This window comes from Schistocerca cancellata, chromosome 1 (assembly GCF_023864275.1).
Source record: "Schistocerca cancellata isolate TAMUIC-IGC-003103 chromosome 1, iqSchCanc2.1, whole genome shotgun sequence".
NCBI lineage: Eukaryota > Metazoa > Arthropoda > Insecta > Orthoptera > Acrididae > Schistocerca > Schistocerca cancellata.
The window spans coordinates 210,604,900-210,629,537 of record NC_064626.1 but is presented as its reverse complement, the minus strand read 5'-3'; the positions used below and the strand labels follow the sequence as shown (position 1 = coordinate 210,629,537).

Sequence of the window (24,638 nt, the reverse complement as noted above, 5' to 3'; positions counted from 1 at the left end):
GACTCTTCATCAAAGGGATGTTACATTCTAAAGTTTCTTCCTTCCTTCTTAATAGCATTTAAATTAAGTTACAATATTCCCATTGTCATGGACATTTCAAAGGCAAAGAAATTCTTTTATGTTGAGTGTTGAAATACAAGGTTGTTCCATTCATTTTGCACTAATGATATTGAGCAGAAATTAAATTGGTTTATTCTCTGCCTAATAATATAATACTTTTCTCACAAATTATAATTAAATCTTGTACCCAAATACAACCATTATAAATATGAAATCTCATGAGGAAGACAGTTTGGGTTGTAACCTGTCAAGCAGAAATGTCTTATGAACTTTTGAAAAAAATGCTCAAAACTATATGTTTATGTGTTGGTATTAATTTTCATGATATAGAACTCGTTCATATATATTAAAAGTATTCATTTTCTAAATTGAGCTGTGTGTATTAGCAATTTTTCTGGTTATAACTAGTCAACAGGAATTATAATTGTATTGATATTATTTCCAGCCTCTTCTACTAGTTCTCCAAGATATGATTCAAAAAGTCAACAAAAATTGTCAACAACCACATATAGACAGGTAGATCAGAATAAGCTGCAAAGAAATGAAAGCAAATCAAGAACACACGGGAAGGAATCCAGTTCTGGAATCAAACAATCATTAGTCACCAACACCACTGATTCAAATGAATTGTCTGCTGCAGTCAATGCAGAGCCTGCTGCATCACATAAAAAGAATTCTGAAAGGCACTCACGCAAGAGCATTGAGGAAAATATGGCTCATCAGAGAAGTCAACCACAGAAACTCAGTAGGGACCGAACAAGAACCAGGACTCTTAGCCCAAGGGAAGTGAAAGTTGTAAAAGATGTTGGTACATTTGACAAGCAGAAAATGAAAGATGAAATTGAAAAGTTTTTGAATACACCTTCTACATCTTCAGCTGTACCTCTTATGCCCCCAACTATGGTAGCATCAAAAGAAGAACCAAATATTGAGAATGATGAAGACTATGAGTATGAGGATGATTTTGAAGTAAGTTGCTCATCCTCCATTAATCACTTCAGTGTTTTGGTTTCTTACAGTTAAATTGTGGTATTGGACCCACCTACTTCCCCCAGAAATCTTGGTTGCGGTGATCTGTAATGTACCCTGAGGTCTAGGTTATGTTGAAAGGTGACAGTTTGGTCATGAGTTGGCAAAGCCAACAAATGTGAGAAACAAATAATGGTTGTGGTATTGAACAGATCAGTAGCACAGCCTAATGTTTGCATCAATGCCATATTGAAAAATGCTTTTACTGTTCAGCAAGGTGTGTGTGTGTGTGTGTGTGTGTGTGTGTGTGGCTTAAAAAATATTTGTCTGAAACTATCGTAGTTTCTTTATGCTTGCCTGTCAATAACTCGACACTGCTACTATTCTGTGAGTTGTTTCTTTTAGTCCTACATTGTCATCATTATAATGTATGAGGGCTCCATAATTTACTAGAAGAATTCAAAGATTTGAGTTTTGATCCCTGCACATTTCTGCTGTGTTGTCTGGCATTTATGGTAACAAGACATTAAAAATGAGGTTTCCTTCCTTCTTCATTTCATGGGAAGGATACACCAGCTGCAAAGGTGATCATGTATATTAAAGAACTGTGTTTAAACCAATTATGAGTTGACAGCTATTTTTTATGATCTGTTAATACTGTAAACAACACTAAAGTCAGTGTGAAATCTTTTTTTATGTAATAACTTGCATCTTGTTTACTTTAATCGTCATGCTTTGTTTTGCAGTATTCACTGGACTGGTTTACTATCCATTTCGAGTTTTTAACAACTGGTCTCCAAGCACTGTGCACATCTAAAATATTTGCTTCTTTCTGCTGATGGCCATATACTTTGGTCAGCTGTACCCATGTCCATGTTGCCAAACTGCTGTTTCTCATTTGCACTTTGCCGTAGTTTACAAGTATAAAACAGCACTAATCAGAGTTTTTTCATCACTGTTTGTCTGCATGTCAATGGTACACTTGTAAAAGTTCTTTATTTGAACAGTGTGAATTAGACTCAAAATTTTGTTGAAACATGTTTATTATAAGGGAAAAAACATGTAATTTGTGTATCAAGATAAGATTTAATTCATTCATTGTTCTTCTATGGTATGTGTGGTAGAAGTGTAGATTTCAAACTGTTATTTCTTAATGCAAATTCACCTACATTAACATATTGTAGGCACAAATCAATGATATTTATACTCTACAATTTTGCATGTAAGAGGAAGATATGCACTCTGATGATGATTACTTTTTATTAGCACTTGCCTCATGATTACAAGTATGATAGGAGGAAATTTTCAGTTGTGCTTCACATTTTTCCTCTGCACAAAACGTCAACTGAGATGCCCCAGTCAGAAAGGAATCAATATTCTTTCAACAAGCTTGTGGCAAGTGTTAGGCTGGTGAATAATTTACATTAGAACAAAACTGTAGTGATGCTTGTTTAGTTCAGGATTGGTTCCCATTCACAATCTGTGTAAAAAGCTTATTGCAGAAGCAGTAAGTAGTAATTGTTGCTGAAACACTGGTTTTTAAATATGTTGACAGTAAGACCTGGAATTCATGAATCACATGAATCATAATCTTGCTATTCACTATGATTTACTTGTACTGAAGCTGACAAAATATGGCTTACTGAATGGTTAGTGAAATATGTCTGTAATATTGTAGTCAAGATTTTTTTTTAAAAGAAAGCTGTAAATGTTTACACTGTTGTTACTATCTGTGTTCAGCTAACCGATGCAGGTTTGTGATAGACAATCTGACAGCAGACTATGACCATACTGTTGCTTTGTGTGAGCTGTAGAGAATTACATAAACTGTTTTAGAATAAAATTGTATGTACAGTGCTCATTTTTTTGTTTACAGAAACAAGATATGAGTTTTGTGGCTGTCACGGAACTGCATAATAACAACATTGTTTTACAGTATTTTCTAATTCTTTTGTTTGTTTCAGTCTTTGTTTCTCATTGCCAGATCACCAATGCACTCTTATTCTTCATAGATATCTTGACAATTAACCATTGTGAGTCAAAAGTTATGAAAGAATTGGAAAATATTCTAGAGATGAACAAAATGAAGAAAACAAGCATAGTAGGAATAACCCATTACACATACCTTGTGAAGTTTGCGATAGGAAAATCACTTCACGTGGCGAGACAACAGTTATCTTTTGACTTGTAGCAATAAACATTGGGAATATTTTAACTGAGCCAAAGACAAACATAAACAGTTTAAAGTCACTGCTTGATGAACATTTCTCTTTTGACTTGCAGCAGTATGGATTGGAAATATTTCAACTGAGCCAATGACAAACATGTAAGTTTTTCACTGTTTAGTGAAATTGTGCAAAGAGATGAAAGTCCTTGTGGAGATCCATTTGATGCTTCTCCTGGAGCAACAATGGTCTCATGACTGTTATAAGTACAAAGCACCAAATATTTATATTTTGATGTGCTTCTGTTCAGTGGACCTCATAGATTTCCTGCTGAATTTTCATTTTCAGCTGCTTGGTCAAGCTCTGTGATTCCTATTCTGAACTGCTGTTTCAGGATTTGAATGTGAGAGCTGATGCATCAGTATGTAGAGCCAAAATGGTGTAGACACCCTCAGAATGTTTAAATTGCTTAAAATATTCTGGTGGTGAGATCACCTGTTAAGCAACCTGTAAGCATTTCTTGAACCAGTTGAAGTCTGAGACGTCTTCTACAGTAAAATTCTTTACATGAAACTCTACAAAATAATGGTGACCCATGAAATAAGTGTGAGAACTGGGAAACCTACCAAATACTTAGCACTATTGCCCAACATGTTCACTATGCACACTTTGCACCTTTTTTTGATGTTAGGGAACTCAGACCCTCGAGTATTTAACTTTCTTGTGCACGTAACTGATTCTGATATGAAAACCCAAAATTGGATGAATTTGGAGAGTATGTGGCCTTCAACGGGAAAGGACAACAGCCCTTAGTCTCAACCCTCTCTCTTGATTTTGAGAGAAGTATTTTCTGGGCATTTTATAGTGTAGCATCATCTTAGCATTACCTATCAAAATTTTCTGATCTGTACAATCACCCGGTGATGATCACAAATATATGTTTGGTTTAGATCAACCAAATATTCATCAATGAGGCCAATTTTTGGATAGAAATGTCTTTACACCAGCCAAACTAAGATATCGGTGATAGTTTAAGTCATTGTCCAGAAAAGTTCTGCATTTTATTAAACTGTACTGTTGTAGTCTCATGAAATAGGCAGATGGACTACAATATGTATAATTTATGCAAATCAAAGACAGCATTGCATCTGTAAAAATGTGTGGTTTCATGGCAATATGTACTGATAAAATTTTCTCAGGCTTCCAGACATGTCAAGTGGCTAAAAACCCACAAGATTTCAGCCAAGTGGTGACTGTTATGCGATTTTATCTGTTTATATCATTTTGAAACCACACATTCGTACATAATGTATTTCTAAGTGGAAGAAAGCTGTGCACAAGAAGGCTAATTTGTTAAGTTTTCTCAGCTTCCTACTATGCTGCCATGATGAGAAGACAGTTCCACAACTTGCCCTTGTGAGTCACCATATCAACATTACTGTGACCAAGAGAATATTTTGTCATGCCATCTTTGCCCTGCTGTGGGATAGGATACATCCCATTAGAAAGCAGTTGATAATTTTTTCATAGTGTGGGGCCACAGTCATAATATATTTCTTTAAAGTCAGTACCATCATGAGATTGTTTTTTTATTTGCAGTGTTACATTTACACTATCAAGATTTCGGCTTAAAATGCCATTATCGATTGTTTTAATGTTACACAGTGCCTAAGATGGCATACTGTCATATTTAAAATACACTATTAGACACATTGTCTAAGGTTCAATATTTCTGGTAAAAGCCTACTGCTGAGTATACTCAGTGATAAAATAAAGCAGAAGGCTTTTACCAGAAATATTGAACCTTAGACAATGTGTCTAATAGTGTATCTTAAATATCACATTATGCCATCTTAGGCACTGTATTACATTAAAACACTTGATAATGGCATTTTAAGCTGAAATCGTGATCATGCAAATGTAACACTGCAAATAAAAAACAGTCTAATGGCAGTACTGACTTCAAAGAAAGAAAACAGTTGGATACAAATGGCTGTGAGCTAATGGCCATCTGCCTTTGACTAACCAAGTCACTTTCAATTTTGGATTGGGACTTGATTGACACAGCCACAGTCACACAGCTGATATCATCACAGAGGATATGGGAAAGGATACATCAGATTAGAAAACAGTTGGATACAAATGGCTGTGAGCAAATGGCCATCCATCTGTGGCTGACTATATCACTTCCAGTTTTGAATTGGGACTGGATTTACGCAGCCACAGTAACACAGCTGATGTCATCACAGAGGAAAACTGCGGAAATACAAAACTTTCGAAACAACATGGGGCAGGACATAAAACAACTGAATGTGCAGTTATCGATACAACAGCTGTGAGTGTCAGACAGTTACAAGGGGTTGAATTATCACCATTGCCACAGTCTTATCTGGTCTGTTGTCATAATAAATGGAGTGTAACAAGCAGATCACAAGATTCTAAGTGAAACTGCAGGTGAAATATCTCAAGAAATTTTTAAAGGCTTGCAAAAGTTGTGGCCAGTCTCGTTACTCCCATCAGGAGTAAAATTCATTTCATCATCCAAATCAAACATTTGCACCTTTCAGAAGAAAATGTGGTGGTCAACTTTGATGTGGTCTCGTTATTCACGCACATTCCCATCAAAGACACTGTGGATCTGCTCCCAGTTGTTTCATTACACAATGTAGATTTATTTCAGCAAACTCTGACCTTATTGTGTTTTTTGTGTGGTTGAGAATATTTTAACCAGATGGACGGTATTGTGATGGGAGGCCAATAGCTTCAGTTGTAGACAACCTGTTTATGAAATACTTCTAAGACATTGCCCTGCCCATGGTTACTGTAAAGCCTAGATGCTTTTATCATTATATCAGTGACACATTTGTTCTCTGTATTTCTCTGCCACATTGTTTACTAAAAACCCACCAACATGTACTGACATCTGCCTGCTACCACTTACCACTACCCAGCACAGAAATGTTCTGCTCTGAGGACATTCGCACATCAGGCAGAAGCTATTTCAGATGCCAAAAGTCTGTTGCAGTGAACTACCATGGAAAAGCTGGCATTTTTCCATTCTGCGGATCAGTAGCAGGAAAGTTCTGCTTGCATCTAAAGAGGTATGAAATCGATTCAGTCTTCTGGCCTCCAGCAAAAATTGACAACTCATGTAGCCTTTGAAAGATAATATAGGGCTCAGAATGCCAGGGATATACAAAATGCCATGTGGGTTGGATGGTTTTATGTTGGAGTGGCTATTCTGACTATTGAACAGCACACAAGAGGTGTTTCTGCCTGTGGTATCCTGAGAAATCAGAGGCAGCAGAACTTGCTCTGGAAAATGGACACCAATTTGCATTCAGCAAGAAATCTATTACCAAGTGGACAAATGATTTCTGGGATAACAATATAAATTAAGCAATCAAGGAAAAATAATTGTGAAAACACACTCAGTGGAACTGACCACGACCTGGAACCCAGCCATCAGATGGTTGAAGAGGAAGTGGTGGTCTTGCAACCAAAATGTTATCTTATGTGGTGCTGGACTTGGGTCTGTAGTGATGTCAAAGGAGGTAGATGATTACTTAACAATGAAAATTATCAATTTTTGACAGTATAATGTTTATGGATAGATAAAAAAATCTAGTCACCAAGCAGTGGCAAGAGGACATGTATGTAAACAATGTTTTATGTGTGCAACTTTCAGAGCCAGTGGCTCCATGTTCTGGTGGAAGAATAGAAGAGGGGTGAAGGAAAAGGACTGGAGAGATTTAGGGAAAGGGGTAGAGTTTATAAAAGTCACCCAAAACACCAGGTCAGGGAGACTTACCGGATGGGGTGAAAGGGAAGACTGATTGTCATGGTTTTACATATGCAAGCTTTCGGAATCAAAGGCCTCTTCTTCTGGCAGAAAGGGTGAAGGGGAAAGAAGAGGGGTGAAAGAAAAGAAATGGAAAGATTTAGGAAAAGGGGTAGAGTTTGGAAAAATTGGTTAGGTTAGGTTAACAGTTGGAACAGTGAAGTCAGTAACAGGTCATAGCAAGAATCTGATGTGAAACGATACATTCTCACATGAAAATGAATGGTTCACTGTTGCCATAGTGAGAGGTGGTAGTGGAGTGTCTAGTGTTCCTGGACTTGAAAGAATCTGATGTCTCCAGCATTGGCAGCAACACACAAGTGGTAAAATGTGTTCGAGTATTGTGTTGGCTGGTTGGCTAATATGACTGCTCCTGGTGGTCGTGTAACTGTTTGTACAAGTGGGAACCAAAAATAACTAAAATCCCCTCCTGCAAGTAGAGAGGTTTTCAATAGTTTTTGTTTCACCTCTGTTGTCTCCTGAATACACTTCCCACTTAGGTCTTTTTCATTTTAGAGAACGGGGCAAAGTCACAGGGGACTAGATCCATAGAAGACGGATGTAAACCATTGTTATTTTGCTTTTGTCCTAAAACAGGCTGCACTTTTGATGTGTGAATGGGAATGTTTCGGTGGAGGATCTAATACTTTGATTGGCATAATGCATGTCAGTTTTCCCACACTGCATCATGCACTCATTTTAGACCTTGAAGGTTCTAATGCAGCTCAACTGTGGTACCTGTGAATAAAAAAGTCATTATGGACTATCTGCTTCAGTTGAAGAAATAAACAAAGAAACATTATTTTCATATTGATTATTGTGTGTTTTGCATGCTTTGGTAGTGCTGATGAAACAATTTTTCACTGACTCAGCTAGGATTTGGTTTCTTGGTCACAGCCATAATACCTCATCTTGTCACCTGTTACAATTTTTAATAATACCTTGGTAATAGCAAATTGCTCTGTCAGGTCCATAACTATAAAATTGCCAATCAAATGTAACAATGTTTTAAAAAATAAGTGCTCAATCCTAACTGACACTTCCTCCTAGATGACAGTTGATCATCATATTCAAAACACTATTTGGATGAAGTTCATAGCATCCAATCCATCACTAGCCTTCCTGCATGAAAGGAATTCGTTTTATTTCTTGGTTCCACCTCCTCCTCAAATACCCACTGATGAAAAAGCAATGCATGCAATGTGAATCACGTGATGTGTTCAGTCTTTGTTGTAATCAATGTCTTGCATTCCAAAGTGAGCATGAGTATGACATGCACTCCCTTTGCCAAAAAAAAGTTCTAGAACAGCTTTAAAAAAAATAGAAAAATGCCCTTACCAAGTAATGATACTAGCCTCTATTGAAGTAGTCCCCTTGGCTGTCTATACACAGTTGCCAACTTTTCTAGAGGTTTTGGAAGCAAGCAGGGAAATTTTCAGCTGTGATGCTTGTAAGCACTTTTGTCACAACCCTTTGGATGTCTGAGACATCTTGATGAACCTTTCCTTTCAGTCACATTTTCACTCGCAGTAATTAGAAAAAATTGCAAGATGAGAGGTCAGGCTAATATGGCGATATTAGATGGCAATAACAGAATGTCTGGTGAGATACTCGGTAACAGATGAAGCAGTTTGGGGTCTTGCATTGTCATTCAGAAAGAACCTTTCCTTAGAATGTCACAATTCAGGACAGTGACGTTGAATTGCTTGTTGCAAACATTTCAAGACTTCTATGTAAAGTGTTTGGCTCACTGTTTGACTGGGAGGAACATATCAATGGTAAACTAATCCTTTACTATCAAAGAATGCAATCAACATTGTCTTTGTTCTCAAAGGTTGTTGTTTTCATGGCTGGTGATCCAAGACTCTAGCATTCAGCACTCTGAAGCTTTGTGTGAGGGTCCTACCGGTAGCACCAACTTTCATTCCCAGCAGTAATCTTCAACAGAAATGTGGGATCACATTTGGCTCTATCCAATAGTTCAACAGAAATTCTTCGTCCTTCCTCTTTCTGTTCATTTGTTAGTGTTTGAGGGATGAGCTTTGTAGTAAGTTCCGTTTCTCTAAATTTTCACATAAAATCTTATGACACACAGTATGATTCACAGTTACAGGATCGTGTTCTCGAAATAACTGCCTTACACACTCCATGTTTGCATCAGTATGTGCTGTGGACAGGCAACCAGCTCTACGATTATCTTGCACTGAATCTCTGCCCTCACAAAACCTTTTGTCCCACTTGAAAACAAAATTTCTTGAATGTGCCTCACCTGCATATGCTTGCTTAATCATCATGCACATTTCACTAAGGGTTTTCCTGAGCTTAACACAGAAGTTAATGTTCACTCTTTGCTCACAGTCAGCACCCATTGTGTCACTGTAACTAATGCGCCAAGAAAACAACCAATGTGTTGCTAAGTACAGCCCTACCACTAGTGAGATTGCATGGGAACATGGCCAAGTCATTTCAAGGTCACACACATACCAGGTAACAGCATTCGTCTCTTTTTAATATTGCAAACTCAGAAATAAAAATACCTGTCCTCGAACTTTTCTGACAAAGGAAGTATTTTTCCAAAACTTTTGAAACCACTGTACTAGCAAGTCAAGTGTATAATTGTTTACCTACCTGCTACTTTAGAATTGTTGTTTCTACTGAATAATTCATTATTTCAACCTTGGGCATGAACAGTTGCAAATTTTCTGCAAGGGCTCTCCTATCAGACAAGCACAAAATAATTTGCTAAACAAATCTTTGTAGTCAAAATATGTAATTTTGTTAATTATGTGTCTAGTTTTTTGTAATCATGAAGTATTTGCCCCGAGTAAACATAATGCATTTATATTTAACTTTATATTTTTAGTCACTTGTCAGAACAACTCAGCAAATTTTGTCTTCATTGGTCTCACAGCTACTGTCAAGATTAAAGAAGATTACTGTCTTTGTTTGGTATTTCATAATTTTGACATTTAGCTTGCCTTTACATCATGTGCATGGTGGACAGTGTCTGATGCTTGCTGAACTCCTATATTAACTCCTCTTAATACAGTAACTCATTACTTTAATTCACAATAACTTTCATAGTCTTGAAAACGTATTGTTATGACTGACTGAGCCTTACAACACCTTAATTCAGACAAGTTTCAACTGACAGTTCATTAGATTTTTACTTGTCACCCCATTTACACTGTTGTCATGACAGTCCTTTTCTATCTGACAGCAAAACACTTCCAAGCCATGATGTCAAGAAATAAGAGACCCCACAGCAGATGGAGACACTAACTCACCACCATGTAGATGTGATGCACCCATGTCTTTCATCACACCTCACAAACTGCTATCCACACACTGGGGAGGGGGAGAAAAAAAAAACTTTCAACTTACTAAAACAACTTGCTATTCATTGAATACAAAGTAACATAACTAATGCTTATCCATGTAATTCTCAGCAATGCCATGCGTATAACTTCAATCCACATCAACAAACTTAGACAAGAGCATGGCTCTCCCACTTATTAACAATACTGGAACATTCATGTGCCACTTTTGGTTCTAGGTGCCTTCTCTACAGGACCTTTGTTTAAATATTTTTCATTTAAACCTTTGTTTTACAAGATATCCCACAGTCTCTTAATTTCAGCTAAATCTATGAATTCATCTTTTCTTCATAAAGATAATGGCTTCCTTTAACTTGCATATGCTGTAGTGCATAACCACTGCTCTTTAAAAAAAAAAAAAAAAAAAATGCTGTAATTCTTTTAGCGATACATATCTTTTATTGTCTTGTTCCTATAGCTTATACATTTTTATTACATAGGTATCTTATCTGTGTAGTCTACATTAGTTTTAAGCTCTCTGTTCCTTGAATTTGTTTCATTTTATATCATACTTAATGCATAAGCTTTTTTGGGAAATTTGTGGAGAGCCTCCACTTAGCTTACGTTATTTTTGTTCTGTTCTTAAACGGTTAATGGGTACTGTTTCCCCTTTTATTAATCTATAAGTTACTTTACTATTGTTGCAATATACTTGATTTTGTCACTCTTGCGGTGCTATAAGATGCCAGATAATCATTTTTAAATTTCTCTTGTAAATCATCCCACGATTTGACGTCCTCAGAATGAGCTACTCTCCATACTGCTGGTCTGCCTACTAGGTAACTGAGTGCAAAAACTATCTTCCTTGAGTCTTACCACTTACTGGCTAAGGATATGAACACCCTCAAAAAGTAAGCTGTATGCACTTCCCCAGCTGGTTTAAATTTTGAAAATTGTTTAGGCAAATTAACTGCATTTCCTAATTGTAGTCCATCTAACAAATCTCCCAGAATACCAGCATTACCAGTAGTCTGCCTTTTGCTACATTTTCTTTTATTTTTTTCTAATTGATCCTACTGATTTTGAAAATCCCCTTGATTTTCTATAGTATCCCCACAGAAGTAGTATAGTATTAGGAGAGTCAATCCTTTATGGTCCTTTTGTTCCATTAATTCTTGTAACCCTGCCTCCAAACTAGTCAATATATTCTGTGTACTTATTCTTCCATTAGATCTATTAATGTGCTCTAATACCTCTATTCTTCCTTTCATGTCTGAGATTTTTCTCGTTAATGCTGTCAAATTTATGTGTAGTGAAATCTTTCATTTGTTTCATTTTGTTGATTACCTCTTTAAACTGCTCTTGAACCTCACTCCTGAATAAGTCACATTGTTTAATTATCTCCATTTGTAACTGCTTCGTTAGAGATGGTGTGGTTGTTTGTAAACTTTTTAACTCTTCCCCTTGGATTTTAATGTCATTGGACAACTCTTCCCCTTGATACTAAATAAATCTGTCTTTAATAAAAGATTTGTTTTAGTCAGTTATTCTTTTGTGGTTTTAATACTGATAGATAACCCTTCGATACTGTATGTAATTACCAGCATATAGTATAGACAACAATATATAAAGACACTGAGGTGATGAAAATCATGGGATACCTCCTAATATCATGTCAGACCTCCTTTTGCCCAGGGTACTGCAGCAGCTCGACATGGCATGTACTTAACAAGTCAATGGAAGTCCTCTGCAGAAAGATTGAGCCATGCTGCCTTAATAGCCATCCATAACTGTGAAAGAGCTGCCAGTACAGGATTTTGAGCACAAACTGACATCTCGATTATGTCCCATAAATGTTCTAAGGGATTCATGTCGAGTGATCTTGCTGGCCAAATCATTTGCTCAAATTGTGCAGAATGTTCTTCATACCAATCCTGAACAATTGTGGCATGGTGACATGGTGCATTGTTATCCATAAAAATTCTATCATTGTTTGGGAGCATGAAGTCCATGAATGGCTGCATATGATCTCCAAATAGCTGAACATACCAGAAGACCCAGTCCCTTCCATGTAAACACAGATGACACCGTTATGGAACCACCACCAACTTGCACAGTGCCTTGTTGACAGCTTGGGTCCATGGCTTCATAGGATCTGCACCACACTCAGTCTCTACAATCAGTTCTTACCAACTGAAATTTGGATTCATGTGACCAGGCCATGGTTTCCAAGTTGTCTAGTGTCCAGTTGATATAATCATGAGCCCAGAAGAGGTGCTACAGGCAATGTCATGCTGTTAGCAAAGGCAGTCACATTGGTTGTCTGCTGCCGTAGCCCATTAACGCCAAATTTTGCCACACTGTCCTAGCACATATATTTGTTATACACTGAAGCACGAAAGAAACTGGTATAGGCATGCGTATTCTAATACAGAGATATGTAAACAGGCAGAATATGGTGCTGCAGTTGGCAACACCTATATAAGACAACATGTGTATTGTGCAGATGTTAGATTGTTACTGTTGCTACAATGACAGGTTATCAAGATTTAAGTGAGTTTGAACATGGTGTTATAGTCAGTGCACAACCGATGGGACACAGCATCTCTGAGGTAGTGATGAAGTGGGGATTTTCCCATACGACCATTTCAAGAGTGTGCCATGAATATCAGGAACCTAGTAAAACATCAGCTCTCCAACATCCCTGTGGCTGGAAGAAAGATCCTACAAGAACGGGACCAACGGCGACAGAAGAGAATCGTTCAGTGCGACAGAATACCAACCATTTCACAAATTGATGCAGATTTCAATGCTGGGCCATGAACAAGTGTCAGCTTGTGAACCATTCAATGAAACATCATTGATATAGAGATCTCCACCCCCTCATACTCTTTACGGAGTTATGGACAGCTCTGCAGGATTCATTATGTCAGTTGCCTCCAGCACTACTTCAGACATTAACTTAGTCCATGCCACATCATGTTCTGGCACTTTTGCATGCTCACGGGGCCTTACATGATGTCAGGCAGGTGCACCAGTTTCCTTGGCTCTTCAGTGTATGTCCCACATCTATTTCTGTGGTTATTTTATGCAGTGTTACTTGTCTGTTAACACTGACAACTCTATGGAAATATCACTGCTATCAGTTATTAAGTGAAAGCTGTTGACCATTGCATTGTTTGTGGTGAGAGGTAATGTCTGAAATTTAGTATCCTCAGCACGCACTTGAAGTTGAGTATCTTCGAGTATTGAATTCTGTAACGATTTCTGAAATGGAATGTCCCTTGTGTCTAGCTCCAATACCATTCTGCATTCAAAGTCTGTTAATTCCCATCATGTGGCCATAACCACATCAGAAACCTTTTCACATGAATTACCTGAGTACAAACGGCATCTCCACCAATGCACTGCCCTTTTACACATTGTGTATGCAATACTACTACGATCCGTGTAAATACATTTTGCTCTCCCATGACTTTTGTCACCTAAGTGTGTACTTGATAGCACTTAAAGAATGTCACTGTTTTGACACCACTACACAAAGCCAGTTAACTTTGTTTGCCCAATCTTTGTTCAACCACACACTGAACAAAGGAAACACAGCTTTGGTCTGAGTACAGCTCACTGGATAATTCAAGTAGCTCGTTGCATTGCAATTCCAATATGTTGTCATGATCTGGTTGACATGATGATGAGCTGGGGCATCGACAATGGTCTGTATGTAGCTGGATCTCCCAATACCATTGGATGGTGAACCACCTTCATCATGAAATGCAACTGCTGTAGCACTGTCAAGAACTGATGACCCAATTGCAGTACTTTGATCCCAAACAAGAAATCTTCCAGGGTGTCAAACAAATTTTCTTCTATTGCTGTGCCCAGTCTTGCTACAGTTCCCACTTATTATTTCCACAGGAACCAGTAAGACAAGTTTAGACTACTTAGAACTAGTACAGAACATTTAAACAGTCATTCATGCTGCCCTCCATATGCAATTTGATAGGCAAGAAACCCCAATACGTAGTGAAGTACCCTCTGCCATCCACTTCAATGTGATTTCCAAAGTATCAGAGTAGATATGAATACCTATCATTTATTTAATGTTAGATTAGTTCCATACTCAGGGAATGATTGTAGGAGAGCAGATGCAGGACTCTGGCATTTTCATTCTTAGCAAGATCCTAGTTAAGAAATGTCAAGTATGTGTTTGTGTTATGTAGATTGTGTGGTGAGTGCTTCTACACTGTAGTTTTGGGTTTGTGTTGTTACGGATGAATGTTAGAGAGAGGGTGAAATTCAGTGCTGGCACATAGCTTAATTCTACTGCCGAATAGCATCATGGTGGTTGCTGAGCTTAATGTCCCCATCCACTGGGCAGATCACCATCAACAGTGTAACATGCCCTCACTTCATGAGACACTATGGAGAGGTATCAAATTTAATCCATGGCATTTTCGCAAGGACTGTTGACTGGGAACTTTATGCCACCACCTCTCATCCTGTTGCCATCCAAATGCTGGCAGTAAATCTTTTGCATCGCCAAGATTTAAATTCCCTTACCTCTTGAGGTTTGCATTGGCATTCTCAGCTACAGAGGCTGGTCATAGGTCATTAACAACTAAGTAAAGTGAACACAGTTGCATGGCAATTGTTTTCATGTATTTGAGGTACTGTTTGTTTTAGGCTATTACTTACTCTTTGAAATTGTGAATGAATAGCTTTTAAAGTACATTTTTGAATTTTTGCTGTTAGCCACTCATTACCTGCTCTGTTAATTTATGATGATATTTCTGATAATTTGAAATGAGACTCCTGATCTGAATGCTTATTTTTTGAGCAGACAAAAGTTAATACTAGCTTCTAAACACTATTTTGAATTTGTAGGACTATGAATCTGACTTTGAAGAGTGCACGGATTCTGATGAAGATAGTGAATCAAGTACTTCTGACAGTAGTAACAGTGAAATTGTTGCTCAGGATAATGATCCGAAGAATTCTTCACAACAGCAGAAACCTTCAGTTGAAGAAGAAAAGAAAATGGATTCTGGTAACTATGACTTGGCTGAAAATCAGCGCAAAGAAAAAAGGATTCAAGAATTAAAACTGGCTGTTGAAAAGGAAAATGCCACAGTTGCTCAAAAACGGTGAGTATGTATTGTTTTATTACTCAAAATTACAAGAGAAAACTGCCATTTAGTGTGTAGAGGAAGTAATAACAGTAGATAAACACAGAAATGAGAAACAGACATTTGGTGGAGAGGGAGGAGGTGGGAAGGACATATCCATTTGGCCCAGGTCATGAAATCCATTATAGTGTGCTGAGTAATATGTTCTTCTGCCATTGAATAATCAAAATTTATAAGGTGTAGAAAAGCTGATGGATTTCCTGGGGCACCCCAACGGGAAGTACAGATACATCAAGTGCATTACATTGTTGGAGGACAATGGATGCCTATCATTCTCAGACAATCTGACAAAGACTTGCCTGGATGCTATGCAGCTCAGCTAACACAAACCTGTAACTTAATTGCATGAGATGACATCATCTGATGCAATACATACTGTACTTGTGAACCCAATTCATGAATCTTGATCCATCTATGAGGACAAACACGTGGTGGCCAAGCCACATAACATGTGCAAAATGACTGAAAGAGTTAGTATTTGAAGATGATTTCCAAATAAATACCAAGAATAAATATGAAGTTTTTAATTTTGGACTCCACAGGCAGCAATACTTTTAAAAAACATATTCATTTTCTGCCTGAGTTGTATATGCGGATGCACATGCATTTATTTGCCCCTTGTCATGTGTTCTTGGCTGTGAGCTGTTTTCAAGTGGATACAAAGTACATAAAGTACTATAGTGATGGTATGTTCCCATGGCTCATGTGCATACAACTTGTAATGACCATCTCAGTGTGAAAGTAATACCTGGCATCTTTATGAAATGAGAAAAACGTTTTGTGTTTCTTAATAATTAAAGTAAATAATACTAAATGATGGATATTAGTCATGAAATGTATACTCTCACAATTCTATATTTATGTCTCATTCAGATGTGCAGTACCTTACATTTTCAGAAACAAACCACCGCTAGAAAGATCTGAGCAAGTTTTTGAAGATGAAGGTTTTGAGGATGACAGATCTGAGGAAATAAAGAATGTCAGCATAAAAATGAAACAGAGTTCCATAAATTTTGAAAGTGCAAGGAAGACAAGATTACAACAACAGGTAAGTGGTATTGTTCTTTGCTTTCTTAATATAGCAACAACAGAGCTAGTGCTCCTTTGGGGAAATGGTTGGAGAACTGGCTGAGGAGGACCATAATTTACAAGCTAATGATTATAGCACATTTTGTTGTTTTGTATAAAATGCTGATTCATCAGTTTCTTGATGCAGTTAGCATGTCTATGAAGCATTTGCTCCCAAAAACAAGACTTTGAAACGAATTTCCATTTCAGTGAATGCCATAATGTGTTGCCTGACAAGTGGTCGATTTAGAGATAAAATATTCACTACAAAACACGGAAATAAGAATTGCTGTAGTAGTACTTCTTGACACCCAAAAACAAAATTTTCACAATTTTTAATACTTTATTTAATTGAGGGAAAGGGACAAGTAGTGAAGATAAGGGTTAGGGTTGCTGATGATGTCATATGGGACAGATAGCAGATTGCTGCTAAGACATAGCTGTTGGAAATTAATAGAGACAATCTTGAAAGGAATAAGTGGGGAATGGAAATGGAAGCCAAATGTAGCCAGAAAAATGTGGAACAAAGAAGAGGACTGCTATGAAAGAGAGTGGACAAATCAAGGCGATACAAAGCAAGTGTATCTGGACTTCAAAAATTGCTGGAGTTAAGAGGAAGGATCCATGTCACTTAAATGGTAAAACAGTTTCAGAGGATTTTTGTGCTATGTTTCATAAGAACAACACATGGTGACAGGATATTAGGTGTAACTGGTGTGAATTTTCTGTAGTCATCCACTCTCATGGATCAATAAAATTCATATAATCTGTCACCAGATCCATTGCTATGTTCCTCTGTGTTGGTTTTCATACATTTAATGGCTATTTCCACACCTGTGCTCCTATCAATACCACTAGCTAGTACTAGTGACTCTACATTGACAGTTGGTATGGTATTCCTTGTTTGTTAATAACTGTGTCTCATTTGATGGGACTTCATGAGAAATGGATCTGCTACCACACAGACTCCCTAAATAAATATAGGAGCCATTTTGGGACTGCTTTCCCATTCTCATGCTGCATTAAGGGGACTGGCACACAATGAGCTCTGTTGCTTCATTGTTACTCAATCCAAGCCCATTGAAAATTAACCAAAATAAAGCTATAATCGTCCACTTGTCACATATTACCAGTCTCCAAAGGAAATTAAGAAAATCACAATTTAATACCTCATCACTGCTAACCTCATTAGGAATAGAGAACCACTTCAGTGGAAAGAGGAAGAAATAGGCTATGTATTTTAAAACATTTCATCAAATAATGAAAAATCCAAGATGGAATGTAATAATATAATGAAAAGGATAGGAGCTACTTACCATACAGTGGAGGTGCTGAGTCACAGAAAGGCACAACAAAAAGACTGTCGGAAAGTTAGCTTTTGGCCAACAAGGCCTTTGTCAAAAGTAGACAGTGTACACACATGCACTTCTTCTTTCAAATGTTCACACTTTGTGTATATGTCCTACAGTTATTCAATAAAAGTGTTCTTCAACATACATTGTGTTACTGATTATCATTGCTACACCATACAGACTGTCAGTGAACACAGTGAACTATACAGCAAGACCTTCAGAGGTGGTGGTCCAGATTGCTGTGCATTCCAGTATCTCTAATACCCAGTAGCATGTCCTCTTGCATTGATGCATGCCTGTATTTGTCATGGCATACTATCCACAAGTTCATCAAGGCAATGTTGGACCAGATTGTTCCACTCCTCAACAGCGATTCGGCATAGATCCCTCAGAGTGATTGGTGGGTCACATCGTTTATAAACATCCCTTTTCAATCCATCCCAGGCATGTTTGATAGGGTTCATGTCTGGAGAACATGCTGGCCACATTAGTCGAGTGATGTTGTTACCCAGAAGGAACTCATTCACAAGATGTGCATGATATGGGGCCGCGAATTGTTGTCAATGAAGACAATATATGCTGCTGATATGGTTGCACTATTGGTCGGAGGATGGCATTCACGTATCATACAGCTGTTACAGCACCTTCTATGACCACCATCAAGTTACATCGGCCCCACATATTGCCACCTCCAAACAGCAGGGAACTCCACCTTGCTGCACTTGCTAGACAGTGTGTCTATAGCATTCAGCCTGACTGAGTTGCCTTGGAACACGTCTCTGACGATTGTCTGGTTGAAGGCATATGTGACACTCATCAGTGAAGAGAGCGTGATGCCAATCCTGAGCGGTCCACTTGGCACGTTGTTGGGACCATCTATACCAAGCGGCACTGCATAGTGTCGTGGTTGCAAAGATAGACCGCCATAGACATTGGGAGTGAATTTCCACATCATGCAGCCTATGGCACACAGTTTGAGTCATAACACGACATCCTGTGGCTGCACGAAAAGCATTATTCAACATGAGGCATTGAAGTCAGGGTTCTTCTGAGCCATAATCCATAGGTAGTGGTCATCCACTGCAGTAGTAGCCCTTGGGCAGCCTGAGAGAGGCATGTCATTGACAGTTCCTGTCTTTCTGTATCTCCTCCATGTCCGAACAGCATCGCTTTGGTTCACTCAGAGATGCCAAGACACTTCCCTTGTTGAGAGCCTTTCCTGGCCCAAAGTAACAATGAGGACATGATCTAACTGCGGTATTGACTGTCTAGGCATGGTTGAACTACAGACAACACGAGCCATGTCCTTTCTGGTGGAATGACTGGAACTCTTCAGCTGTCAGACCCCATCTGCCTAATAGGTGATGTTCATGCATTGTTGTTTACATCTTTGGGCAGGTTTAGTGACATCTCTGAACAGTCAAAGGGACTGTCTCTGTGATACAAAAACCACAGTCTTCAGGAGTTCTGGGAACTGGGGTGATGCAAAACTTTTTTTGATGTGTGTAGAAACCTGGAGGCTGGGGTGGCACTCTTACGTATTGGGGCACCTTGTTCATTGTTAACATAATGTTGCTTGTGTTCTCTTTACTTGTCTGTCTTTTAATTCTTCATCTAACTCTTGTGATGCAGATAAAATCTTTCTAGACTTTCTTAGAGATACACGCTTTAAAAAGCAACTAATTTCTTGCCGACAGGCATAATGAAAAAACTGCTAAATATTTAAGCTTTCAGACAAAAGATTCCTGGTTCAGAATAGAAAACACACACACATTCACACAAGCACAAAACTCTCTCTCTCTCTCTCTCTCTCTCTCTCTCTCTCTCTCTCTCTCTCTCTCTCTCTCTCTCTCTCACACACACACACACACACACACACACGCACATGCGCGCGCGTGCGCACACACACACACAGACGGCCTCTGTCTCCATCTGCTGTGGCCTCACAGCAGCCAGAAACAATGGCCATGTGTGTGTGATTTGTGCTTGTCAGAATATTTCCAAAGAAGGACTTATTTGTCCAAAAGCTTAAATGTTTAGAAGCCTTTACATTGTGCCCCTGTTTGCGATTCAATTCCTGCTCTATGTGTTGAGTATGTCTGTGCTTTTCACAATATTTTTGTTATTCCTTCCTAGACTTTACACTGTTTGACACTACTTCCTTGCTTATCTCTCAACTGCCTTTTTTGCCAAGTCAATTCTTCCAAGAGGGATGCTCCTTCACATTTTCAACATAGTGCCCTCATCTTTGCCGTACTATTCCTCTGCAATAGCATTCTAGAAGCTACAGTAGCTGCCCTTTGTGATTACATTGAATGGAGTACAATTATCAATTAATGATCCATTGCTTACAGAGGAGTACATTTTGAGTTTAGATAAACCTACATAGCCATGTGACAACCTTTTCACCATGTTCCAGAATTAGCTTCTGCCATCTATCCAACTTTCATAATTAACCTGATGCACCCTATGACACCTTTAATAATACTTCCTTATTCTAAGGCTCAAATGTGGGTGAGGGATCCAACTGTTAGCTTACTCTGTGCACGCACTGTACTGAATAATGTAGCCAAATCACAGATGAAACATAAATAACCAAGGAAGCACACATGTGATCTATCAGCTGAAGTTTACATTTGTCAAGATTGCCGGTAAAATATCTACTGTTCCTGAATAAATTGTGGACCAAAACGGCAGCAACTACATAATCTGTTTCATCATTTGGACCAGTTAGATATCTTTGCTCAACAGTAGAATGGTGTGCAATGCTGAAGATTGGTGAGGAATGTACAATGCGACACATCAACCAATAATACCACTCTGTCAGTTGTGTCTGTCATGAACTCTGTTTTGTGTACATTGAACATTTTGTGTCAACCTTATTGTTAGTGCATGAATGGTGACATATATTTTTCCATTAGTCTTTTTTATGAGTGAGTCAGTTTGTTTATGACAGAAGTGGAAACAAGAAAAGAACAGCTGCTGCATGTGGTGTGAACTGGAGACAAGAAGCAAACAGGTGTCTCTGTAAAGTATTTTTTCCTCTCTCTGTGCAGAACGCATCATTCATGCACCTTCTTAACTGCTCATGACCCTTTGACTTCTGGAAACAGAAATAGCATTCCAACATCTACTTAGCCCTTGCCATCCATTACTTCTTAATTTACTTTAGTAACAGCTCCCTTGGTGTCTCCATTGTCTCGTACAGCCTTCCTACTACTCTTTGTCATTTACATGGTGGATTATCATTCTTATTATGTTTCCTGTAAGCCTCATTTTTATTGTTTTTTGCTTGTTCTGCCTGTCTCTTTGGGAATGGACTGGTTAAAAAAAATTTTAAACTAGAGTTTAAATTGCAGTTGTAAATAAATATTCTTCTTGTATCACAAATATTGTCAAAATAATTATTGATCAGGTTTGGCTACCAAACTCAGTTTTCACATCTTTAGTGACAAATATTTTCAATATTTAATTAGATATTTAAATACAATTAACTTCAAAACTTTTAACAGTTTTGAAGTACTTGCTGTTTTCTTCTGTATGAAGTAAATGTAATAAACATTGTACAGCATGTTGCAGGAAGCTGCTGTTGTATGTCTTGTACACATTATTTAATTTCCTACTTCAGATCTTTCAAGAAGACATAATGTTTTATGCTATAATTGTTCATTATACTTTTATATAAATGACACACTCCACTTTTTAATTGTGTATAACTTTATTTTTGTGTTAAACAACACAGATTTGCTCAAAGAGTTTATGAATTTACAGCCATCTTTGGCAGCTGCTGATATTTTGACAGGTAACCACCCTGTCAGTTTCAGGGCACAAATGTAATGAGAAAACACTGTGCAAGGAAATCTAAACCCTTAGTAGAGGTAGGGCTATGCCAGCTAAGTCCCACCTGCCAAGGGCTTAACTTTCCTTGCACAGCATTCTCCCATCAAACTTGTGCCCTAAAAATAATGAGATAGTCATCTGAAATATGACAAATTTTTAATGATGGCAGTAAACCCATAAATTGCTTGAAAATTTTATACACTGGGAGAAACTGAAGTTTGAATTATGTTTAATTTGCATGCCCAGATGTTGAGAAGAGTCAAGAAACGTGGTGAGCAGCTTATGAAAATGATCCATTTTGATGTTGTTAGCTTTGGTCTTCTTGATTTACCACCAATTCCATATGATATTTACATGAGATGTTATGGGAAATGTAATTCTGTTCAGGTAAGTAACTTTCTTTCTTTTTTGATACTTTTTCAAATAATTTTCAAATTATTTTTGTGTATTAATGTTATTCTGTCAGACTGGTGTTATGTATGTTGTCATATTTGCAATTTATAGTACAGTAAAATAATTAGCAGATAGAGGATGATGAAACTTTTCAAAGTGTGTGGACAACCGCTGTACTGAAAGAAAAAAAAATCACAATAAGTGAATATAAAAATAATTTTAAATGATGATTCTCTTAAGAACCCCCAATTTTATTTTTTCACAAGCTGTTATTGTGATATAATCCATAAATATTGTTGCACATCAATAGTCAGATTCCAAAACATTAGAATTCCACATGACATGAAAGTCAGGGAGGGATAAAATGAAGGACAGGTCACTCTAACCCCCCTTGGAGGATATGGGTATGACACTGAAACCAAGGCCCAGTCATTCCAATGGAAACTTCCTGAAGAGCGAAGACCTAAAGAAATTCGACAGGTTCAATCACATATGAAGGATCTTCTCACTGTTTTCTTCAATAACAATAAGATGGTGCATCATGAGCTTCTACCTTATGGTCATATGGTCTGTAAGGAATACTACCTGTAACCTATGCACCATTTATGTGAAGAAATCAAGAAAACGACTGGAATTGTGCAAAATCACTCATGGAAATTGCATGATGATAATGCTCTCACTCACACCTCAATGCTTGTTCATGGTTTTTTTGCAAAAACATAATCACTATGTTGCCTCAGCGACCATATATGCTGGACATGGCCCCCTGCAACTTCTTTTTATTGCCGTAACTGAAGAGAACCATGAAAGGGCATCATTTTGCCACAATTGATCAGATAAAAACAGAATCACTGAAGGAGCTGAACATTGTAATGAAAAGTGAGTTCCAGAAGTGCTTCCAAGACTGGAAAAAGCGCTGGAACAATTGTATTACTACTGAGGGAGATTACTTTGAAGGGGGAAAAGCTGGCGATGAATAAATAAAGATTCTTTAAGAAAAACAAAAATTCCCATTACTTTTTAATCACACCTTGTATGTGTAAAGCGAAGGAATGATTAGAAATTTTAATTTTTTTTTAACTGTGGCCAACAGGATATCTGTTGTTTGACAATATGCATATTTTAACCATTTTATTTTGTAATTAGGAGCCTTGTAAATTTGCTAAATTTCCTCAGAAGATTATGCCATAATGAATTACTGACTCAAAGTAGCAAAGACAGACTTATCTTTCTGATGTCCATATTTGTGGCATCTGAAAAAAACAATTGCACATTGCAAAAACTAAGCAATTCAGTTTGTTTTTTAAGTAGTGTGTGGGTATTTCCAATTTAAATTTTTAAGAGTTAGACCACCTAATAACTTTACATGGTTTGCTTATGTGATATCATGATCACTACAAGTTCTTCATCACACACACATACACTACTGGCCATTAAAATTACTACACCACGAAGGTGATGTGCAACAGATGCAAAATTTAACTGACAGGAAGAAGATGCTGTGATATGCAAATGATTAGCTTTTCAGAGCATTCACACAAGGCTGGCGCTGGTGGTGACACCTACAGCGTGCTGACATGAGGAAAGTTTCCAACCGGTTTCTCATACACAAACAGCAGTTGACCGGCATTGCTTGGTGAAATGTTGTTGTGATGCCTCATGTAAGGAGGAGAAATGCGTACCATCACGTTTCCGGCTTTGATAAAGGTTGGATTGTACTCTATTGCGATTGCGGTTTATCGTATCGCGACATTGCTGCTTGCATTGGTCGAGATCCAATGACTGTTAGGAGAATATGGAATTAGTGGGTTCAGGAGGTTAATACAGAACGCCATGCTGGATCACAACGGCCTTGTATCACTAGCAGTCAAGATCACAGGCATCTTATCTGCATGGGTGTAATGGATTGTGCAGCCACATCTTGATCCCTGAATCAACAGATGGGGACATTTGCAAGACAACAACCATCTGCATGAACAGTTCGACGACGTTTGCAGCAGCATGGACTATCAGCTCGGAGATCATGGCTGCAGTTACCCTTGACAGGAGCGCCTGCGATGGTGTACTCAACAATGAACCTGGGTGCACAAATGACAAAACGTAATTTTTTTTCAGATGAACCCAGGTTCTGTTTACAGCATTATGATGGTCATATCCATGTTTGGCAACATCGCGGTGAACGCTCATTGGAAACGATCCCTGTAAAACCCTACATTTCAGCAGGATAATGCACGACTGCATGTTGCAGGTCCTGTATGGGCCTTTCTGGATACAGAAAATGTTCAACTGCTGCCCTGGCCAGCACATTCTCCAGATCTCTCACCAATTGAAAACGTCTGGTCAATGGAGGCCAAGCAATTGGTTCGTCACAATACGCCAGTCACTACTCTTGACGAACTGTGGTATCCTGTTGAAGCTACATGGGCAGCTATACCTGTACACACCAT

General features: G+C 38.0%; 1 protein-coding gene across 3 annotated transcripts in view; it reads left to right on the top strand.

Annotated features, from left to right (window-relative positions):
• LOC126169153 (cytoplasmic dynein 2 intermediate chain 1) overlaps positions 1-24,638 on the top strand; it is a 164,823-nt gene that overhangs the window by 9,181 nt on the left and 131,004 nt on the right. For all 3 annotated transcript variants that reach the window (XM_049920620.1, XM_049920618.1, XM_049920619.1), the window contains 4 exons: positions 506-1,029; positions 15,237-15,496; positions 16,436-16,586; positions 22,045-22,185. In XM_049920620.1, the coding sequence (XP_049776577.1) occupies positions 506-1,029; positions 15,237-15,496; positions 16,436-16,586; positions 22,045-22,185 (1,076 nt within the window). The remainder of the gene's footprint in view (positions 1-505; positions 1,030-15,236; positions 15,497-16,435; positions 16,587-22,044; positions 22,186-24,638) is intronic.